Raw genomic sequence first — 23640 nt, 5'->3', positions numbered from 1 at the left:
TGAATCTGCAGTAGTGAGCTCTTGCAGTTTTGTCTTAGTCCCCAGGAAATAAAAATAAATAAATCCCGGGAGTTTTAAGCTTTGATGGATGGACTCAGTCTTCATGTTTTCAGCCACTTCTAGAAGGTGGAGGAGAGCACAGCCTAGAACTAAGCGTGTTCCTTAGAAGGGGTGACCTGGAAATGATGCTCTCATGGAAATAAGGATAGAAAAGAGGGGAAGAATCTGTACACAGTTTATCTTTTTTTTAGGAATCTTTCCTTAGCATAAAAGAAGACCTGCAGGAATGTATCAGAAAAGTATTTTATTTATTTATTTATTTCCTTTTATAAGTAGGAACAGAGAGTTCTGAATAAGATAGCTTTTCTCCTGATCAGGGCTTTTCCCAAACCTACCTCCTGGAACTAGACACAGGCTCACTCCCTTGGGTTTGTTTTTTCACTGAGCTTAAAACCACTAAGGGATAATTGCCTTCTGTGAAGGGACAGAATATCCTCACAGGGCAGAGCCTGTGGGACCACGGGGTCTTTTCTCTTTCCTTCCCCAAGCCAGGCTCCAGAAACCCCACATTTGGGCAGAAGTGGCTCTGTGGTCAGGGAGCAGGGAGGAATTTCTTTACCGAGATGCTTTCGCTTAGCTGCCATCTGCTGCAAAACCTGCAGGAATTTCTATGACCTATAGGAAACTGATGTGCAGCAGCTTTTAAATGCTGCTGAGAAGAGCTGCAGGAAAGAAATCACTCACAATGATAAGTTTAGTTGGTTCTGCAGCCTCCAGGAGCCCATAAATAAAGACTGTGAAACTGCAACGGCAGGGGAAGAACAGCTGGGACAGCTTTTCCAAAGTCCCTGTCTCTCTCCACAAACCTTGGGAGCTAACGAGATCCTTTGTTAGCCAGATAAGGTGTGTGCCACAGAGGTGAGCAGTGGAGCAGCTCACGCTGACGGGGTCAGGCAGTTTTCTCAAGGGCCGTGAGCCCCAAGAGCACGCCGAGTGGCTTGGGTCAGAGGCCCCACGTGCCAGGCACCAGAGACTAATTTAATTTTACCTCGGGGTGGCTGTTGAGCCGCAGTGCCTTTTCTGCTCTGTCAGGTGGCTGCCGAGGCTGAGGACACTGTGAGCCTGGCCTTGGGGACGTGAGTCTGCCACCTCGGTGAGGTGATATTTGCTGGGGTGCATCCCGCTACCTTGCATAACTGCTAATAAAATGGTCACGAGGAGCATCCTTGTGAGGTGAAACCTGCTCATCACCACAGAGCCCTGCCTCCTGCACAAAGTGCCCTGCTCTGGCTTCGTATGGCTTTGCACCTCTTCCTGTCCTTCTGCACCCAACTTGAAAATAATCTCCCCAGTTTTTCCCCTCTCCTCTCAGAAGGACTTGAAGACAGTCCTTGTCTTGTGCTCAGAAGCATAGGGACAGGGCTGACCCTTCAGCCTCTGCACACTTGATTCCACCTTGCCACCGTTTCCGTGGTACAAGAGCTGCAGATAAGTGAATGCCCCGCCACTGGGAGAGGGGCTGAGGCATGGAGGTAACTGCTGAAGTTATATTTCTCCAGCACCCCCTTCAACATTACGTTGTTACTGAAGGCTGAGGTGTGTTTGGTGTTTATTTTTCTGGCTTTCTCCTTGGATGGCAAAAATCCATTTTGTCAGTAACACTGAGAAACTGTGAGCTGTCTCTAGCTGCAGGATTTCAAAGAAATAGCTTCTAATTGCCCCAGCTGGAAATAAGCCTAGGAAATGGGTTTCTACATTAGAAAGAAAAAAAAGGAAAAAAAAAAAAGGAAAGAAAGAAAACAGAAGTCACTGAATCTTGTATAATGACAAGTTTATGTGGTCTTTGATTCAATGTTTTGCTGGAGATGTTCTGGGGAACAATAGAACATTAAAATGATGTCCTGAAACTTTATTTGTATGTTTGTTTTAGGAATAGGAGTAGAATTACAGGCATCCTTGCCCACTTGCACATCATGGAACTTCATTTTTGCCTGTTCAAACTCCCACACAGCAGCACACAATGGTCCCCTCTCCTGTGACATCTAGATAGAAGTGCAGCAGTGCGTCCCCAGGACTAACTGCTTTGTGCTGCAGGCTGAATTGCAGCTTGTCTGCAGTCTGTCACAAACACTGAGACGCAGGTTTTGGCATCACATGTAAAACACTTTCCAAAACGCAGCAAGCGCCTGTGATCCTTCACAGTTTTCCCCCCTTCTCGTTGCATCAGGCTTCTTATCAACCGAGGACTGCCCAAACAGAACCTGCTCAACGATCGAAGTTGTTCACCATTTCTTGAAGCACTTCGATGAGAAGTTAAGTAAAATGAGACTTATTTTTCTCTCCTTTCTCCACAAAGGAATACACCATTGATGTCTTTTTCCGGCAGTCCTGGAGAGACGAGAGGCTGAAGTTCGACGGTCCCATGAAGATACTCCCCCTGAACAACCTGCTGGCCAGTAAGATCTGGACCCCTGACACCTTCTTCCACAACGGGAAAAAATCTGTTGCCCACAACATGACAACACCCAACAAGCTGCTGCGCCTGGTGGACAACGGCACCCTCCTGTACACCATGAGGTAAGCTCGTGCCATGGCCTTCCAGGTCCCCGCACACACGACAGTCCCACGCAGGCAGGTTTGGATCTGTACTTTATGCAATTTCTTTGCCACCAAAGTGATTTTTGTTCCTGATCTCTGATGGGATATGAAGTCAGGTCGTTGGTAATGGCAGAAAAACTTTAGGATGGAAGAATTTGGCATTCTCCAGCAGCTTGAGAGCAGCTCTGAATTTGTTAGCATATATATATACTCCAGAACCCTCCGAAAGATCTAACAAGATCTAACAAGCTGGGGCCTTCCTTCCAGTCACAGGTTGCTGTTGGGGAACCATGCCTGGGGGATCATGGATTTTTCAAGAACAGCCCTGGTACATACACTTGCCACTAAACTGCAACAGGCAGAGAACATGGAGGAATAACTTTGGGTTAATTGTATGTTAATTCAGGAATTACTGAGTTGTTCCTGTATGCTTGGAAGCTATTCACCCATGTAACTAAAGTTTGCCACCTGGGGTTGATGTACTAATCTGCCTTCCAAGGTAAATGGACCTATAAATGAAACAGCAAGATACTCAGAGATGCAGAAGAATGGTACTGAGTTGTTTATGGGAAGGTGTAAATCCTTGTTTTCAAAAATTATTTTCTGTGCCTCCATCTTCAAGCCAACCCAAACTAATAACACGCTTCATTGTGGATGCTGTGTGCCGAGATGCTGCACTTTCACCTCTGCTGTTCGAGGACCAGACAGGATTTCATCTCTTCATAGCTGAGCTGGCTGTGAATCTACACAGTGTCAGCAAGTTTTACAGCCTACATTGATAAACAATGCTCTGCTCTTGTGCAGCACTTCTCAAATATGAGCTAATCCTGCCAGTGCCCTGGGGGTGGAGGTCTCTGAACATCAGTGATCTCACGTTACTGAGGCAGATGGGGTAAATGAAGGGAGAAGCCCAATTTGACTTAAGGGCTCAGCTCTGCTCCTGGCTGTCTGACCTGCATGTCAGATGACTAACACTCCCCCAGTTTGTATCCCTGTCTGACTGCAAAGCATTATAGGAGCTACTGGCATAAAGCAGCAAAAAAGGACCCAATTTCAGGGCATTTATATCATTTCACTTGCTCTTTATTTAGCAAATAACCATTACCTTCTTCAGCAAGTTTTGTGTGACTGGGGAAGTATTGAATTTGCTCTTTCGTTTAGAGCTGGGAAGGTGCCAGGGTGCCAGCATCACGAGGCTCTTGGGAATGAGCTTCTCAGAGGGAGTGGAGTCACAGGGGGTTTTACATAAATTCAACACATCCTTCAGTGTAGCCGTCTCCCAGGGAAGGAGGGGGGACAATGGTGACCACAAAGGGACCTACCTTTGTTTCTGCTTTTGCCCCCCGTAAATGTACTTCCAAGTCTTTGCAGGAGGTGAAGAGCCCACTCAGAGATACCCAAAGGTGAGGACTGGATATGTCATGTTGCATTGCTCAGTACCAGGAGGCACAGTGCATGTAGACTTTTTGCTTGTCCAGCAGAGCTTGTCACTTGCAAACTTTCCTGATAGCATGTGTGAAACTATTCCAGTGCGGCCCCAAGCAGTGTTGGACCAGCCTGGTGCTGGAGATGTGGTCACAGCTGGCCAGAAAGGCATCTGGAAAGCACAGCTCTGTACAGGACAGTGTCTTAGGGATGAAAGAGGTTTTACATGTATATCATTTTTTGGTTTGCTGTTTGATACATGCAGGACAGGATCTCTGTCACAGCACAGCTGACGGTTGTTCTTCTCCCTGCTGCTGGAGAAAAAGCTCACTCAGGGCCACGCAGGGTCTTTTGGGTGGGAGCTCAGAAAGAAGAAGATGTAAGGGCACAGGCTGCGCAGCGTGTGATCAGGCTGAGGCTCAGAGACCAGACCTGGCTTTGCCATGGGCTTGTAGATACTCATAGGCACCTCAGTTCCTCTGTAAAATGATGGTGATGGCATTGCCCTCCCTCGTTAGGTGCTTTGAAACCTCCTCCCAGGAAAGGGCTGGAAGAAGACTCATTTTATGTTGTGCTTCCTTCATCCCAGACTAGCTCCAAGTGGCACACATGCGTGTCCTTCTGAAAGGAGGGAGCAGGAAGGCAGTCTCAGCCACAGAGAGCTGCCATCCAGCCAGGTGCAAATCCCCAAGGCCCACACTGTGCTGCTGGCTGGGGAGTGAGTTTTGACCTCCATCAGCTTTTCCCAGCACTGTCAGGGCTGCGTGCTGCCTGTCCCATGCAGTCCCTTGCAGGCTCAGTCAAGGCTGGTGCATTGCCATGCAGTTTGACTCCTGAGACGTATCTTCCTCCTTTACCTTGTACCAGCCAATATCCTTGAGGGATCAGCTCTGCTGATGTGCAATTAGAGGCATGTCTCTTGCTATTTATCCTGCCGTGAAAGCCCACTTCTCTTAGTCAAGGCTTACATTTATAGATGAAGTTGCTCTGGTGGAACAGCAACTCTGACACATGCATCCAGCAAAATTACACCGGTGTGACAATATTTATGGCTCCTGGAGAGAGCCTCTTTATCACTGGCCTGAGCTTCAAGGAGCTGCACACCAGCTGTAGCTGGGCGTCCAGAGATTTCCCTTAGTCACATCACAGCGCAGATCCCTTAGGCACCATGGTTCAGACATCTGATCCCTGAGTCAGGCCTTGGCACCTGGGTGACAAGATGGCCTTTGTGACCGCAGCACAAAATTGTATTTCTCTCTTCCCTTCCTTCTGGCTGCTGAGCAACGGACAGGATTACTGATCCTCCTGCCTCTTCCCTGCTGCTCTGGCTGCCGTAGAGAGTGCGGGGAACACAGCTTTGTCATGTAGCCCTGCCTCTGCTGTCTTGTTTTTGGAGCTCCTACAAGATCTAAGTAGCTCACAAAAGCCCAGTTAAGGCCTCAAAGCTCTGGTGTCTGAGCTGAACACAACAAACCAGGGATTGCACGTGGATTTACATAAGGTACAGACAAAAACTCAGCTGCTGCAGCAATCTCTGGATGTAATCTCTGGCTCAAATTGTGTGGGGCACATCGATAATGTTCTGGTTCTTCCTGGCCTTGAAACATGAAAATAGCAAAAGCTTGATGCTGTGCCAATGGGATTCAACTTTGTGAATCCAGGTTTTAAAGAGCTCTTCTACTTTTCACGGGCACTGTCAGAGTGGCGTGTTGAGGCTTTGTGGTTATTGTCAGAGTGTTTCCCAGACAATATGTGCTCAAGTTATGCACTCAGAGGATGTTTTCTTTAACTGCCAGGCTGACACATTCAACTGCATGCCCAAAGACTTTGCCTCAAGAACCAGTATTGCTGAAGACAATGTAAAGTCTTCAGCTGCAGTGCACGAGCACCTGGAAAGGACAAGTGCAGCCCCATGTGAGGTGGAGGAAGAGCGTTAGGGAAAGATGGGCACAAAGGCACCCAGGGCATGTGGAGCCCCAACGAGGTGGCTGAGCCCTAGATAACAAGCCCCATACCTGCTGCAGCATGCTTAGGGGGTTGTGACTCCCAGGCTGCTGTTTGAAATTGCAGTCTTGCAGGATCTCTCCCAGCAAAAGCTTTGGGTTGCTTTACCGCCTGTTTTTTGTTTTAACCCCTGGGTAATTTGTGATAACTGGAGGCTGCATCTTGCAAAACCCTCCTGTACGGTGGAGGTGCAACCATATTTCTCCCTTCTGCAAGAGGAGCAGCTCAGGCATCTCAGAACCAGCTCCTCTGCATAGTAGAGTGCTGCAGCTATTTGGCTTCATCCTACCTTGTGCTTGGTGTAGGCAACAGCATAAAGGGACCCAGGCAGACCAAGTTACACTGCTAGCACACAAGCCCCTGAATAGATGAGGTGAGATGTTATGAGTCAGTTTGAAGCTTCTCCCTTCCATACAGTTTCCTGAGTGGATCCAAAGGCAGAAACGACCTATTTTCCAAGTTTGCTTTTATGCAGGCACACTTTCGTAAAGAAGCTGTCCCAGGAGGGAGAAATCTTCAGGGATCGCCTTATCTCCCTGCATTTCTGCCATCATGGGCTGAAATCTCCGGGGGATGGCTGCAAAGTGAATTCTGTGTTTTCAGATCCAGCACAAGGATCCTAGAAAAAACTTGGCTTTCAAACTCAAACCCCAGCAATTAAACCTAACCTAGATTTGCACACAGCCCAAACCGCAAACACTACCTATTCATCCTGACTGTGGTTATTAACAAACCTCCTGGAGGAGAAATCAGGACAAAACTCAAGCAATCTCCCCGGCATAAACAAAGTTGGCTCCGCTGTGCGGGGTGCTGTCATGTTTTTGGAGCACACGTACACCGAGGGATTATTGCGTTTTGCGTCCCAGAAATTGGACCGAGGCTCTCCCTCATCCTGCAGCACGAGGCAGAGGCAGGTAGCGACGGGGGCTCTAATGACACATCAAAGGCTCTGCTAAGCTGCCGGTAACCATGAGAACGCAGCTGAAGAGGTTTGTTGTACCGCCAGCCCTGGGAGAGGTATGTTTAGCCTGATTCACGCTTCTTGCCATTGTGTTGAGCAGTTCAAAGGGCTCCCCGTGACTTTAAAGAGGAAAAACATGGCTTCTCCACTGGATGTTCTACTTTTGGTGCTGCCGTGGCAGCAAAGCAGAGGAAAGCACGAGGAGTTGGCAGTTTGATTCCAAGACAGGTCTGCAGAAGTTGTTGTTAGTGACTGGGATGGACGAGCCAAAGGATACAGCAGCTGGATGATGTGTTTGCTGGCAGTTTGGCTATTTTTTCACATGCTGCCGAGGCTTTGCAATGGCATTTCAGGGCTCAGATGTCCAGACCTGAACAGGACACCAGGGCAATGAAGCAAACCTCTGTGGCTATCTGGCCATGAGCTCTCTTGTACAAGGTCAGGGGCAAAGATGAGAATTTCTGTAACAGGCTCTTTAGCACGAACGCCGCAGAGGCAGTGGTAATTGTCTGGGAAGCGAGGTACATTCCTCTTAGCCTGACATTTTGATGTTTCATTAGGCAAAGCATATGGTGCTGAGGAGCCCTCTTCCAGCAACAGGAGGCTGTGGGGAGAGCTGGGGGGATGAAAGAGGAATACAGGCACTTCCTCAGCGGTGATTGATGCCACAGCTCACCTAATGCTGCTGCTAATTAGTGCTCTGAACGATGAGTGTGTGCGAGAGAGGCTGCAGGAGAAGAGGGCACAGCAAAGGGGAGTGAAGGATAGCTGAGGGACGTGGGGGGTAAGGAGGAGCAATAGTGCGTGGGACAGAGCACCTTGGGGCTAGCACACACGGGGCAAAGGCAAAGAGGTTTCAGGCCAAGGAGAATAGCTGTGAGGGGGAATGCCCGTGCTCCATTTCTTTTCAGCAAGGAAGCTGACTGCCTTCACGTGTTATCCGTGAATGTGCTGACTTCAGGCTGGTTGAAATTGCTGAACCACGCTCATCTCGCTGGGATGATACGGCATTTTGCTTTTATTTAATTTCAGGAGACTTAAAAAAAAAAAAAAAAGATAAAAAAAGACCCAGCTTCTTCAGTTGTGGGTGGAGGAGGTGGTGGATTAGGTTGCTTTTTTCAGTAGTTTGTTGATATATTTATTGTGTTCTGTTGTTGCTTACTGGCTCAGCTAATAAGACACACTTCAGATATAAAATGTGACTGCTGCTTTCCCACACAGCCACGGAGTCATCTGGCATTGTTATAAAGTTGTGTCCTTCTCTTGATGACAGTTGCTCTTGTTGGCCATGGCCTGGAGTGGGCAGTTGGGTATGGCCAAGGCCAGCTTGTGCCCAGCTGGTCTCTGCTGCTGTCCTGGCCCCCTCTGAGGCTCTTTCTGGCTGCTCTAAATGGCACTCAGCAACCGGACCCACAATCTGTGGTCCCTTGAGCTGTCCATGTTCAGCTTTATCCCTAGTAGCTGTTAATCACAGCCAAAATTTGCAGCCAGAACAGTGGATGAAAAAGGCCATTCTGGTTTGGGGGAGTTCAGGATAAATCAGAAGGAAAGCACTGACTAGGAGAAGGCTTTTGGAAAAGCCGACTTTGTGAACACCCTTTCAAAAAGAGCTTTTTGAAATGATAAAGCAGTTAGTGAAGCCAAGGCAGCAATGGGAAGGTTAAAAGGAAGAGTCTTGTGTGGCCTCCTGAGGGAAACAGGTGGAATGCTAAATTTTGCATGCAGAGGCATCAACATTTCCTTTATGCAAGTGACAGTGACAAATACTAGAAGCAAAAAGTCCACTGCAGTTGGAAAGGAAACAGAAATAATTGAGTGGTAAAATCAGTGAGGATATGCTTGACATGCTTACAAACAACAAAGCTCCCCAGGTAAATTCCAAGCTGGAAAAAAGAAAGCATCACTCAAGAAACAGAACAGGAGGAGCAAGACTGTTTAACTTACGCCTTGCTACCAGGTTTTTATACCCACTTCTTGAAACCTTAATCTTCACCCACATTATAAAAAAGCAACATCAAAGTGAAAGAGCAGTTGGTGGTGGCATGTGGTCCCCAGCAGAAAGTCATTGCAGCAATGTGCTCATAGGCTTGTTGAAACTAGTAAGTCTTGGCTGACGTCCTAAAGCTCAGCCCTGCTTTTCTCTCATGTAAGGGCACGTATGTTCAGCCCAGAGGTGAAAATGCGATCAGCAGGTCAGATAAAGTGATTTGCTTTCAAGGAAGTAATGTTGTCCACACAGTGGTTGTGGGGTAGGCTGAGGAAGCTAAGCTGGGGTCAGACAAAATGAAAGTAGGAATGTCATTATCAGCTCTTTCAGTAGAACAATTACCACAGACATGGTGTTCACCAGCCCCTACTCAGCAAGGATTCACAGACAAGGTAAGGTCCTTGGTCTTTTGTGCACTCAAAAGCCTAAATGCAGCCTCTGAAGCATGGTAGCTGTAAACCACCAGCTCTGGGAGAGGACAGCAAGGAGAGACTTGCTCAGAACGCACACGGGTTTTGTACTTCCCCATAAGCACCTCCTGGCCTCCTCTACTAGACATGGAGTCTGTCTGTGCAGACACGTTAAACCCCTTCTGACTAACATGGCCAGAGTATGGAGCATCGTATCAGTCATGGCTGGGCTGAGAGCCCTTGAGACCCAGCAGCAAATGTGACCTTAACAATCCACACGGGGTGTATGGGGCCACATCCTGCTGAGACCTGTTTACCAGAACTGAGCCCGTCCTGCCTGGGGGAGCTGCTGTTTTTATAGTTGCCCCTGGCTGGATGTGCCTGGTGGAGATAGGGCAGTTGTACCTGGCCCTGGAAAACGTCAGAAAAAAATATTTGCTGCTGTTGCATTACAGAGCAGGGAGGTATCACTGAAACACGGTGGGGATGGATGCAGAAGACCTGCAGGAAACCACTTTCCTCACCTGTTTCCTTTGCAATCTCATGCAAGAAAACCCAAAGGCTGGGTTTGCAGGGTTTGAAACCCCTGCTGTGGGGGCTTCTGGTCACACAGGAGGGTTTTGGCCACCCAGCCCTACCCCATTGAGGTTATGCCAGCTTCCAGCTCTGCTTCTTGATTTAACACCTCTGCCTGGCTGAGGATGCCAGCTTTTGCAGCTCCTCGAAAAGGAACTGAACTGATGATACTGGATGTGGCTCCAAAATCATGAGGTTCGTTCCCTCATGGTGGCAGAGCAAACTTCCTCGCTGGAGGGGAGTTTCCAGGATACAGCCGCTGACGCGGAGCAGCTCTGCAGGAATCTGCTGCTGCTGCCCTCCCTGGCACAAAGCTCGTGTCCTGCCTGCCGCAGCACCATCTGCTGCCTGCGGCCACCATCGCCGCCGCCTCCATCCTCTCTGGAGGCCCCAAGCCATGCTGCCACTCTTATGCTTCCTTACAGAGGTACTTGGAGTGATTTGGGAAGCGTTTGCTGTCATCCAGCAGGACTCTTTGATGATAACTTTAAAAAAGTCCTTCTTTTTTTTTTCCTTTTTTTTTCTTTCTTTTTTATTTTTTTATTTTTTTTTCCCCCAGAATCATTTAAGGCTTGCTCCTATGAAAACAAAATCCCCCTTTTTTTTAAACTTTCTTTTTTCTCTCTCTCTCTCTCTTTTTTTTTTTTTTTTCCTCTCTTTTTTTCTTTTTTTCTTTTATTTTTTTGCTAGGAAAAATCTGAACCCACTATTATTTTTGAGGTTTGTCTTGCATTTGACAAATCCTTAATATTTCCTGTGGAGAATAACTGACCTGAACATATCCCATTGGTTAAAAGGCCATTTTCCAGCTAAAGGAAAATGTCTTGATAGAAGGTTTCCACCATGCCTCCTGACCTGTGTTTTCCACAAGCCACCTTCAGCCTTCAGTCTGTGCACTTGCCCTTTGCACTCACCCCTTGCTCCCATCACGGATTATTTGTTCCTTGTTATTTTTCTGAGCCATCAGAAGTGGGTCCATTTTGACAAAACTGTTCCTCCAGAGGAGATCATATTAGAAGTCCCCGGGGAAGCCATCTGTTCTGGCTCTCCCTCCTAGTCCGCAGGCTTTTTGGTACTTCAAGGAGGAAGAAGAAGAGCTCAGAGCTTCCTTTTTTAGAGCCTTTTATAACGGATCCTTTCATGCCTGGCCCCATGTTCTGCAGCGTGCTGTGATTATGCCTGCGCCTCCCTGATGAAACCACTTAGTGATGAGGCATCCCGCTGGGATTTGGTGGATGCACAGAGCACAAAAGCAGTCCAGCACTCCTGCCAGCATCCCCGGGATGGGCACTTCTACATCTGCCTGTGTGCATTCTCTGCAATGCCACCACCACGGGAGGTGGGCTGTGGTGCCCCACACGCGCTGCGGCCTTGTGCCCTGCAGTGCCAACTGCGATCTCCTGGCTCTCACTTTGCTCAGCATGCCCCTTAATTCTTTGGCTTTGGTGAATAATCTGCCAGGCCTTGGCTCCTCCCAGCCCATCGGGAAGAAATGGACGTGTTAGGTGTCCCTGGAAGCTCTTCCTTCTGCTTTCCAGCACCATCCGTGAGGTGTCCCCTGGCACCTGGCGTTAATGAGCTCTCTGCACAGCACAGAAGCAAACACACATCCTGGCCTTTGGCAGATTTTCTGATTGCACTGAGTGGATAAAGATGAACTCAGTCAATAGTGCTGAGTTCAAAAAGTGGGAAAGGCGGCCAGATCTGCATGCCTTCTGCTCTCTCCACAGCTGATGGCCTTCTGCCTGAAGACCTAGGAGTTAGGGACCACGTTAAGGCCTTTGATGGATGCGGTGTAAAGATGTCATGGCAGAAGGGCCAGGTGGGAGCCTCTGCAGCCGTGTGTTTCTGATCATGCCCTGTGTTTTGTCTTGTAGGCTAACGATTCATGCCGAGTGCCCCATGCACCTGGAGGACTTCCCAATGGATGTGCATGCTTGTCCACTGAAATTTGGGAGCTGTAAGTACCTTGATCAGTCCCTGTAAGGTGGTAGCTTCAGAGATAAAGAACAGTCCTTTGCGTGGCCAGTGTCTTCCATGATTTTATTAATGGTGTTATTAATTGTAGCATAGTTGCTAATGGTAACATGACTAAAAATTTGTTTCTGGTATCTCAAATGCAATTCCTGCCATCATCACAAATGAGCAGGGAGCAAATCTGTGGTTAAATCTGTGGAAAGTGGAAGAATTTGATAGACACCAGAAAAAATCATGTTTATCATGTGCATCTGCCCCTCTGTCTTCTGACAAAATGCATCCATGAAGCTGGATTGTTCAAAACTTCTAAAAAGAAGTATTTTCTTGGGTAGCTTCTATTAAATGTAGAACTCATTGCCACAAGACATAACTAAGTCCAGTAAATTAGCAAGCCTTAGAGAAGGATGAATTATTAATGTTAATTGACCTTGTGAGGAGGGATATAAAATCTCATACCTCAGGCCTAAACTTTGGGATTATTACAAGACTTTCAGGAAGGCAGATTACTCTATATCTAATTACTTTCTTGGTGAGGAAAAGAGACTAATGTGCATATTCCTGCTGGAACACCCTTTGGGGTTCTTCTGGGCATTTTTTTACTGATTTGCCCTTTAAATGATGGGAGTTTTGACACAAGCAGCTCAGAAAGCTGCCCTTGATTAATGTTACTATGAATATTTCTAAAGCACCCATTTGCATAGCATGTGAGTTCACCTCTCTTATGTTGGAGTAGGATTAAATCACTGTTTGCACCAAAAAGCTGCCCACAGCTGGAAGCTGCTCGTTTGCAAGAAGCTTAATGTGGTTCAGATTCTGTAAGTACAAGGGCAGTGCTAGTGCCAGATGTGCTGTTCAAAGGATAGCCAAATTTGCCTTGGTGACAAGTGATCCCTCAAGCTGAATGGCTTATCAGAGGCCTCCTGTCCCTGTGCCACAGTGGCATGCACCCCGAGTGGGAAAGCAGAGAGCTTGCAGGAGAAGTAGGGTGATCAGCCACTTCAGAGAGCCACAGTTGCCCAAGTGCACACCGTGTGCTCACTTCATTCCTTGGGCCAGAAGTGTAGTGAAGGTGATGGCTTTACCTCTCCCCACGCTCCCTAAAGATAGATGAGCACAGCAAAGAACAACTGTTTCTAAGCCAGTCATAGGAGATTTGTATAGCAGCTGAGACTAGGAAAGCAGAAGATGTTGCTAGACTTATCAGCTCCACTAAGTGTTACAGAACTGTCCTTGGATTGGACTAGACTGCATTGCAAGTGGGTCATTGAACAGAACTAAAACAGATTCCTGGCATTAAATAGGTTCCAATTATCCGTGCCGTGGCTACATGACAGCAGGTATCACAGGACAACTAGGTGAGAAGAAACCTGCACTTTCACGTATGAAGCAAAGTGGATGGTGCTGAAGATGTGGACAGGTTTCCTCTGCAGACTGAGAGTGGTGGTGGGAGAACCGTGACTGCCAGAGCAGAAGGTGCCGTCCACCAAGGCAGAGGAGCACTGGCAGAGCTGTACAGAGCTAAACCTGAAGGAGGAAGGTGCTCTCCAGAAGCATGTGGAGAGCTGGAAGGAGGGGCTGGAAAAGCAGTGTTGCACATCAGATGAGAAGTGCCAGTCTGCATCTGAAGTGCTTAAGCAGCACCGTGGCATGCTGAGAAACATTGGCTGATCATCAAAACCATGCCCCCTGCTTCACACAGTGCCTGCTTAGTGTTTAGCAGGTTTGCCAAAACCCACAGTGCAGGGATAACAATGGTTGTTTTTAAAAGATCAGGGAGATCTAGCTGATTTAGGACACAATCATCCACAAAGCATGAGCTGAGAAATTTCCATAGTAGACTTGACCCAATGCTTGGCCTGACCCTAGCCGGAGATGTCTTAATATCTTAATACAAGAAGCTGGTGGTAAAAATGAATGAAAAACACATGTTAAAATGGCTTTGCAGATAGTGAACATTGTTTTTGCCTAGAAAATTACTGCAGAGTGGGCCTGGACAGGAAGCTTGAGCATTACAGAGAGTTGTAGCACCTAGTAGAACCTGGAGAAACTTAATTTCTAGATACTGGAGGGCTGGCGACACTGAGAGAACAAGTGGGAAAGAGAGCAGTTATGGGAACAAGCAGGGTTTTGGTCACAAAGGCTTGTGATGGTGATGGTGACCATGTGTTTTAGGGAGGTGTTGGGCAAGGATGGAGAGGGGAGCTTGCAAGTCACTGGAAGGCTGCCCTGGCTGCGAGCCTGGCACTGCCCCTTGCAGCAGCTCAGCAGCACTTGCCTGCTGTCTTCTGCAACGTGCAGGCAGGCTCTTCCCAGCACTGCCCTGCAGGCATGGGGTCGCACAGTGCACAGAACACACTGGTGGGAGGGCACACCACCTCCAGGGCTGTGAGGCTGGGGACAGCTGTGCCTGAAGGTAAAGATTTACATTTATTTATTTTAAACTAAACAACCTGAAATTCAACCCCGTTTGTGTGTAACCCCTCTTGTCAGCCGCTGACAGAGTAACTGTCCCAGCCCCTGGCATTGCAGGGTGGTGTTCGTCCTGCTGCCCCAGCACCATGCTGGCCTGGATGCCTTCCTATTTTGCCTCTGCTTGGAGCCAGCCCTTGCAGAGCCACTGTGTCAAGGCGACAGCATTTTTCAGAGACATTGCTCTGCCCCTATATTCCTTCCAGCTCCCTTCCCAAAACCCTTGTTCCCTTTTGCTCATTCAATTAGCAGTTGCTGAGCTGCCTTTGTCTCTGGCCATGCTTGGCTGTGCTCAGCCATGTGGCTCTGAGGAATGTACAGCAAGGAGGCTGCAGGCTACAGGCTAATTTTGGTATATTTTAGGTCAGCCAGAAGCACGAACCTCATTTTTCTTTCTCCTCTGCAGATGCCTACACAAAGACAGAGGTGATCTACACCTGGACTCTGGGGAAGGATAAATCAGTGGAAGTAGCAAAGGGTGGATCTCGCCTGAACCAGTATGACCTGCTGGGCCATGTTGTTGGGACAGAGATGGTTCGATCCAGCACAGGTACGTGTGGGACTATGACGAGATGTATGGGCTGAGCACACTGTCAGGCAAGACAGACCCATGGACTTTGAGTACCATGATTTTGCGTAATTATGCAGGCAGTACATGGAGGCGATGAGGACCATGGTGCTTCTCAAGTCCTGTGATGTTGGAGAATATGGCTGAGGACATCTGGGGCTGTGACCTTCAGGCACTGAGATGTTTAGCTTCTAGTGGGTTCTACCGAGAGAACCTTATTACCTGTACCTTCTAGAAAACTGATCTCAAGCATCTAAAATGACCTGATGTGCAGAAAATTTGCCCCATCTTGCCCAGCTGGTCCTTGGTACTGTAGACTCATTTGTCTTGGATCCCTTTTCAGCCTGTCAGGACAGCACTGTGGGCAGGGGAGGTGAATGCAACATGATGTTGTGTGATTTTCACTGCATCTGCTTACACAAATATTATCACAGCTAATAGAAGATTCTTCCAAACAAATGTTTCCTCTGATTAATGACCAATATTAATCATCTTTCTCTCCCATCTGCTGCTCCTCCCTTTCTTTCTGAATTCAGGTACTGATAGCTTCTGTTATCTCGTGTGTTTCTCTCATCTTTCTTTTCTTCTTTGCTTTTTTTTTTTTTTTTTTTTTTTTCTTTTTCCTTCTGTATGCACCAGTAATTCTCTCATTTGAGAATATTTCCTCTCTGGTGCACTTGATTTTAATAGTGTCTGTCTGTAACAACTCATATCACCTCCCTTGGGGAAATGTAGGGAGTCCAGAGGACTAAATGTCATAATATCTGGCCCATCTCTCTACTTAAGTTGTAGTAAAATGTACAGATGAATAACCTGAAATGGCAAGAAAGCTGCTAAAGGCTCCTGCGTGTAATGACTTAGCAGAGCAACGCTCACAACAAAAAGGCACAATAACCCAGCGAAATATCCAAAGCTTTGGTGCATTGCTTTGAGTGGAGGAATAGGGTACTGGAGGAAAATAGAGACGGCTGCTCCTTTGGTCTACAGCCCAGACCTTTAATAACAGAACTTGCCCTGATTTTTTTTTTGAGATGGTTAAAGTGAGGAGAAGCAAAATATTGTCAGGATTGTCAGAAAAAACAAAATCGTGCCATCCAGCACCAATACAACTCACAGACTGGAATTTCATCTTGGAGTTTGCAAGTTTGCTCAGGACAGACCGTTGGTGTTTTGTAGAGGGACTGGTGCTCAGTCGGTGCCATCCTGGAGCACAGTGGTGGCTCTGTGTCTCTAACCGGCTGTCTCTGCAGGGGAGTACGTCGTCATGACCACACACTTCCACCTCAAGAGGAAGATCGGGTATTTCGTCATCCAGACCTACCTGCCCTGCATTATGACTGTCATCCTGTCCCAGGTCTCCTTCTGGCTCAACAGGGAGTCCGTCCCTGCCCGAACGGTTTTTGGTGAGTCTGGGAGCATGTGGGGTTTGTGGTCAGGTCAGGGGAGAAAGGCAAGCAATGGGAAATTGCTGCTTTGTCCAGATTCACAGCGCAGAGCAATTTGATGTATGCAATGAGCTCTTCGCCTCCCCATCCCATCCATGCCTCCACCATCCCTTTGGTGGACAAGTTCACCATGCTCCAGAGCCAGCTCCCCTTGCCCTGGTGGCCTGGGGGTTTGCAAGGCAGCTGGCACCAGGCTGATGGAGCTGGTGAGGTCTGGGGCCCAAACACCAATGTCCATGCCCCATGCAAGGAGAGGAGCTGAGGCAGTGTAGGCTGCTGCCTTACAGAGAGTTTCTGGCTCGTGACCCCAGTGGACAATTTCTCCTTTCCTGGGATGCCTTATTAATACATAGCTGGCAGAAAAAGCTAAATTATCAAGAATCCTGATCTCCAGCACACATAGGCTGCCACAAGTTGAGTCAGCGTGTCCTGCTTGGAGCACAGCTCAGAGGGGAAAATGATTCTTTGGGAAGAGAAAGGCTACAGAAAGAGGCAGGCTTCAGGGCTGGCTGGGAAACAAGGGGAGGAAGGACCAGCCATCAGAGCTGGTCTTCTCCAGCCTTGACTGGCATCAGTGAAGCCGCTGGCCATTTCCCATAATAGCTCTCAGTGTCTTTCCAGTGCTCCGATTTCCACGGAATCTCTGTAAAAATACTTCTGTCCATGTTTCTGCTACAAGCCAAGCCATAAATATTAACAGTAATCAAGGTATTGATCATCTAATTATATGCATTTGGCTGTGTCTGCTTATCTGTATGAGCTTTTGAGTTGAGAAGAGGGTGGGTACATGGGGAGGCATTTAATGCTCTACCTTTGAAGTTGCTAATGTGCCCCTGGTCAGACTCCACGGAACAGGATCCTGAGCTGCAGCAGTTTAACTGCACAGTAAATATTTTGTTATTATTTTCTTCAGCTGGTTTCAGACCTTCTCTCTGAAGCAAAGCGTCAGGCTGGCGTTGCACATGTATTAATAGCTTCAGCAAATACATAATAACAGAATTTCTCCGTGCTTTCCTGCCAAGACCTGGAGTTCAGGATCTATACTCCCAAACCATCACCCCACCATACCGCACTGCCAAGGGGCAGACAGAGCCTTGCAGAGCCTTGGCACTGCAACAGGGAAAGGCTGGAGGGGAGGATGCAGACCTGCACATCATAAAGTGAAGGATGTGAAGCTCTGTACCACCTCAAAGAGCGTTTCTCGAAAGAAACTCCTGCACCAGCTCTGGAGCACCTCTGCTCTCCCGATGCCTGGGCTGAGCCCTTCTATGAGGTTATTTGATTCCCTCTCATGTTACCCTGATATTTGCAATTAGACAGGTTTCCTCAAGTAGCAGCACAGATTCGTCAGGAAAAAGCTGATTGAAAAATTAAAAGCTACCTTTGTGAAAAATGTCTTCGCTCCCAAATTGCTTTGCTTTGCTATTAAGAGAATAATGAGAACTCCAATTGTTTATTCTTTTTTTTTTTTCCCTCTCAGAAAGTATTACCAACAATATTACTGAAACTCTTCAATTACCAGGAGTATAGCTTAAGGGAAGTGAAAATTAGTCAATATTTTTATAATGTTTTTAATGCATTTTTAATTGAAAAGCATATTATTGAGGAAAATGGATAGCAAGGGTTGCTTGCTTTAATGAAAAAAGCTTTAATAGGCATTTTGCTACAGATTATTTTAAAAGATAAATCCTTGTGACACTTTTTCTGGCAGCATGGGCCACTGATGGGTGCCTGGCCATGCAGGCAGGGCCTGCGGTCCCACAGTTCATCCATGTAGCCCACAAAACACTTCTTCCAGAATATTCTGAGATCTGCATTGTGAGAGTGGCCAGCTCCTGCTCCTCCATTAAATCCTAACTATTTAGCTGTACCTTATTATTGTTATTGTTGTTGTTTTATTTTATCACAGTAGCAACAAGAGGCTTCTCCACACCAGCCTCCATGTGAGGGAGCTAGGCCTAGTGTCAGGGAATTCACAAATGAGGAATTAAACTCCCTGAATTAATGTGGGTGCCCAGCTTTGAGCTAGGACTCTCTTATAGTGAGCAGAAATATATTCAGTAGAGTTTGGGTCAGATTCCTCTTACCCTAATGTGTGTGCCATTGTTTATATGAATTAGAGATATTTGGAACTGGCCCACAGAAGGCCTTGCAGTTGGCCCGACTCAAGCAGGGGATGGACTAGTTGAGTTCCCTTTCAACCCAAACTTGTTTGTTATTCTGCAAATTGCACCATGGACTGGTGTGGCTAGGGGTCCCTTAATTACAGCACATTGTGCTGGCTAGGGGTCCCTTAATTGCAGTGGGAACCTGGGCCACATAGCTTAGAGGACAGCTCCCAAAAGAATGTGATGGAAATGCCAGCTGTGTGTTTTGTGGGGAAAGTGAAGCACAAAGATGTGAAGTGGTTCACCAAAGCCTGGTTTAACGTCAGTGGCAGAGAGGGGAGCAAATTTCACTTCTTAAGCCTGCTCTGCTCCCTGCCCTCTGGGCAGTGGGGATATTTTTCTGATATATCCCTTTTGTGGCCAAATCACTTTTGATATTGGTAGATCCATATGCAATGGAAGCACCTCGGGCAGGAGCCTGCTTTCTTCAATTCTTGTATCCCTGTCCATGTGTGTGGTGGACAAGTTGCCACCCTTTCTCAAGGGGCCAGTACATCTGTGGGCCAGGCTGGTGTGACCCGTGACAAGGTTTCTTGCAGGCTTTTCCCCTGAAAGGGCAGGGCACAAAGATGATGGGGGTGGGTGAGTGCAAATGTACGGTCTGACAGCATCCTTGCCTCCTGCTGTGTTCCCACAGGTGTCACTACCGTCCTCACCATGACCACACTAAGCATCAGCGCAAGAAATTCATTGCCTAAGGTGGCGTACGCGACGGCCATGGACTGGTTCATAGCCGTCTGTTACGCCTTTGTGTTTTCTGCGCTGATTGAATTTGCCACCGTCAACTACTTCACCAAGCGCAGCTGGGCTTGGGATGGCAAGAAGGTGCTGGAGGCCCAAGAGATGAAGGTGAGCCCCATGGCCAAGGCCGGGGATGGTGAAGAAACGTTGCACGAGAGAGCTGCGCTGGGACCAGGAGTGGGTAGCATGCAGCCCCACAGCACTCCGGGAGGCTGGGTGCTACTTACTGGGGTTCCCAGCTCAGGTATCTACTGCAGCGGTTCTTGGGGAACGAGGGTAGGAGGGCTGGTCACTGTGCTCAGCTGGAGAAAAACACCCCGATCAGACTGCTCACCCTTTCCTGTGCCTTTCTGCATGACTGTTTGCAGGTGGGAATGAGAATGCGTGCATGTTTTGCTCTTACTCTGGTGGTGGTCTCCTTTCTTCTTCTCCCTCAAACCCATAAATGCCCCGCTCCATCTTTCCTGCATGCTACCCAAGCCCAAATACACCATGGGATGCCAGCCTCACCAATGGAGATGGTTGCACCCTGCTGCAAGTACCTCCCCAGCACGGGCAAGCATGGTGCAGCGAGGGGCAGGCCCTAGGGCTGGTGCTGTTGCCCACGGCTGCTGGCAGCTGCTGCTTTGTATGCTCGGGCAAAGAGGATGGGTGGGAAGCAAGCAAACAGAAACGGCACCTGGCAGTAAATTAGTGCCTGGCATCACCCACATTTCTCCTTCTACTCAGGATCAGCCTCTCTGGCAGCATCCTTCCTGACAGCCATCACTAGCCCTGCCTGTGCCCCCTCCCTCCTGACTGATTTAATCTGGGCTGCGCAGAGAAATCGCTTACTGTAGCATGCTGCTCCTTGTTTATATTTATTGAATCAATTTGAAAATCACATTTGTCCTTGTTCTCGGTTCTGGAGCTTCTATATTTTTCTCCTTTGCATTTCAATGTGTTGTTTAAAATTGTTGTGGGGCTCTATGCAAATACCTGGCAGAACTGCAGTAACTTTTAGGAGGACGACAGCCAGCCATTTCTCTGGTATGGAGGTCACAGCAGAAGAACGGAGGCCTTGTGGAAAACCACAGCCATCACTGGATGCTGAATGCCTCTGTCTTGTGATTCTTGGACTCTTTCTATCCATTTGCTTTTGCAGCTGTGGTCTGAGTACCAGGCTCATAGCAGAAGGGCTCCAGAGGAGGACTGTTGGTTGTCTTCCACATCCATCATGAGCAATAGCACTAGCTGGGCCTCTAGAGATGAGAGGAATCTTTCTCAGGTCATTGGCATGAACAAAAAATCAGAGCAGGTCCTCAAAGCAACCCTATCCCTTTCAGGGATGGGTAAATCAGCACAAAGTCAGGATTCACAAAGCCTTGGGCAGTTATGTGAACTGAGCACAGCCAAAGAAGCAACAAAGGCTTAAAAGCTTCAATTTATGATAAAAGAAGCAGTTTCCTCGATTTATTTATTGACCCAGCACTGCAAAACCAACCATGCTGAAGCAATAGGGTAAAAACAGGCAGAACGTTTGCACACATGGTAATTGAACAAGAAAACAAAGCAGGACTGGAAATGTTTCAGAGAAAGCGCTCCTTAGGAGAGTTTGCTGCAATTGGTGTCAGCCTGAAGAATTGCAATGGACTCCAGATTTGTGGATTCTTTTTCAAGCCAACCCTCTTCCTTATCTGATGCAAACTCAAAAGGCTAACCCACCCTGGTCTCTGCAGCTCAGAAGCTCTCACTCTACCTCATTTTCTCTATTTTGCTTTTATATATGCTGCAAACAATCACATCTGAAATCACATATTCAAGGATAACATCCTGAACAGTCATGGACTTTCAGGGAGCTTGTGAATATGATGCGTCACCATATTTGCTTTCATCTCTATTCCACCGAATATTTCCAAGCAGTGAATTTGCTACGCAAGAAAGGTGCCACATTGGCTCAGTTCCAGCCTTTAATTAGCTCTTCTTGAAACAATTGACAAGCCAGGTGGTTGAAACCACTAAAGAAAGAGGAGGCAAAAGAATAACTATCGGCATTTTAAAGTGTTGATACCAGGAGAGTAAAACTGCCAGTGACAAGCCCAGGCTGAGCCTTGGTCTCTGGAGAGCCTTCCCCCAAGCCAAAAAGATTGTTCTTTATTGATGTGATGGCAAGGACCCTCATTCCAGGTTTGATTGTTTCCTTGCATGAACAAGAAAAAAAAAATAAATCAATAAGTGTCAGCCCTGCCCTCACCTCAAATTCAGGCAGCAGCAATGCTTCCCATCCTATTTAAAAGAAATCCCTATTTTGCAAAAGCTGCGGGTTGCTGACAGGCACTCCCAGCATGTTCACTCTCTCATGGCAGGTTCTATTCTTCCTTTGTCCCCTTCATCCATTCTACCAATTTAGATGGAGGATTCTGGGAGGCAAAGCAGTTTTTGGGTAGAACCATGATGGGTAGATCTTGGTGAAAATGTTAGGCCCAAACTTTCTATATTTTTTTTTCATATGTCTTTTTACTGAGGAAAAGTCACCAAGGAGCATCCTTCAAACCTCTGTGTTGATACTATCATCCTTGAGTTTTCTTCCTTGTTTTTTGGAGGTGTCTGACATGCTTGCCATTTGCACCAGGTAATGTATAGCATCTTAGTTTCAGTCCCCTCCTTCCAACAGAGAGGAGCTAGAACCAACCTTCATAGACCACAATTTTCAATCAAAGACTCACAGGGTGATTCAGACCCTTTTTTTCTGCCTCACTATGGTAAATATGTTTTAATGTGACTCTTTCCTTTGCTGACCATGCTCTGCAACCCAGTCTTCTTTGTCCTGCTGCATTCACATTCACCTGTGGCTCCCCGTAGCACTGCAAAGGATTTATGCTTTCAACATCTTCACTAGGTTCCATGTAACATTCATTGACTCCATTTCGCCCTCTTTCTCTCCACGCTGTCCAAATGGTGTCTGGGGGTGATACAACCTCTGAGTTTTTGTCTGGAGATACAGAGAGTGTAAAATCATTGAGGTCAGCTCCACATAAGCAGAATGAAGAAGAGATGGGAGGGGTGAGTGGTGCACTTGGAATACTGGGTTCGGTTGGGGCCTCTCACTACAAGAAAGATACTGAGCTCCCAGGGAGGAGGTGCAGAGAGCTCAGTCTCCAACAAACCATCAGCAGAACCAGTAGGTCCCCTAATTTCAGATGTTCAGCCTTTAGCACCTCAACAGAGAGTCTGGGCACAAGAATATTTAATGAAATGCTATTGTACTCCACAATGTGTGTCTATGGAAGAACTTGTCAGACTCCAGTATCTATCCAGGGACCGTATTTATCTTCAGACCAGATTTCATAGCTTTTCCCTCGGGAGAGCAGCTCAGGAAGATAACTTTCTGCAGCAGCTTCAGTCTCCCTGAGCCTAAACTGGGACATAAAAACAAGAATAGCTTTTCAACATAGACATTTTAACTAGGCCAGTTTTTCTGGTGTAAATATGGGGTTTCCTCTTGTTTTTCTGCTCTTTCTTTCTGATTCAATACAACATGGAACTCCTCATAGATAAGCGTGCCGGGTTATTAAAGCTGAGGGCTACTTTGCAGCTGACAGCAATAAGCAAGTTCTGCTTTATTTGATTGTCAAAACCTTGCCTAAAACATTTATTTATAAAGCATAGTCTAGTATCTTCAGGCTGAACCATTTTTTTTGACATCTCAGGAGCCTGTTTTCTTGCACGTGTGTGCTCTGATGAGAAACATGTACTTTGCTTGTTTAGCAAAGACTGCCCAGGCTCCCAGCACTGACCAGGGCAACTGTGGACAGCTAAAAAATGTCTCTGGTTGTAGGCTCCCAAGCCTCAGCACTACCTGAACAGCCTGATCGGAGGTCCAGAGAAGCAGTGCAGAATGTTGGGGGCCTCTGAATCACATTAATAGGAGCAGTTGCTTTCTGTCAACACCCACAACATTCACGTTAGCCTGTATTTCCTCAATTTCAGCCTTCTGTTTTCAAATGCCATTGGCTAGACAAGACAGATCCACTTTGCAAGCTCTGGGGCAGAAAAGCTAGCCAGGTTGAAAATGTCATGTCACTAATAGTCATCTTATTCACATAACATGGCTGATTAATACTCAAATAATCACAGTGCACTTCAAATTACATTCTGCAAACAACAAACAACGTTTTTCATTTCATTGCGTACTATTAATTATTTTATTACCTCCTGTAGCTATGTTAATAACTAATCATTCTAAAGCACATTTGAATGTTTTAGAAGGTGAAACATCTTTAGTCCTTTGTTTGCTTCTTATCAGCTCTTTAGCAGGAAAAGTTCACCTGT

The 23640-nt window shown here is 47.2% G+C and overlaps 1 protein-coding gene across 6 annotated transcripts in view; it reads left to right on the top strand.

Moving 5' to 3' along the window:
- Positions 1-23640, top strand: part of LOC311444157 (gamma-aminobutyric acid receptor subunit alpha-3-like) — a 91856-nt gene that overhangs the window by 63152 nt on the left and 5064 nt on the right. For all 6 annotated transcript variants that reach the window (XM_084535108.1, XM_084535110.1, XM_084535111.1 and 3 more), the window contains 5 exons: positions 2357-2577; positions 11839-11921; positions 14814-14957; positions 16226-16378; positions 19226-19437. In XM_084535108.1, coding sequence (XP_084391234.1) covers positions 2357-2577; positions 11839-11921; positions 14814-14957; positions 16226-16378; positions 19226-19437 — 813 coding nt within the window. The remainder of the gene's footprint in view (positions 1-2356; positions 2578-11838; positions 11922-14813; positions 14958-16225; positions 16379-19225; positions 19438-23640) is intronic.

The sequence above is a fragment of the Aythya ferina genome (genome assembly GCF_964211825.1).
Source record: "Aythya ferina genome assembly, chromosome: 13".
NCBI classification, from domain to species: Eukaryota; Metazoa; Chordata; class Aves; order Anseriformes; family Anatidae; genus Aythya; species Aythya ferina.
The sequence above is the reverse complement of the archived record's forward strand: the minus strand, read 5'-3'. Positions and strand labels throughout refer to the sequence as shown.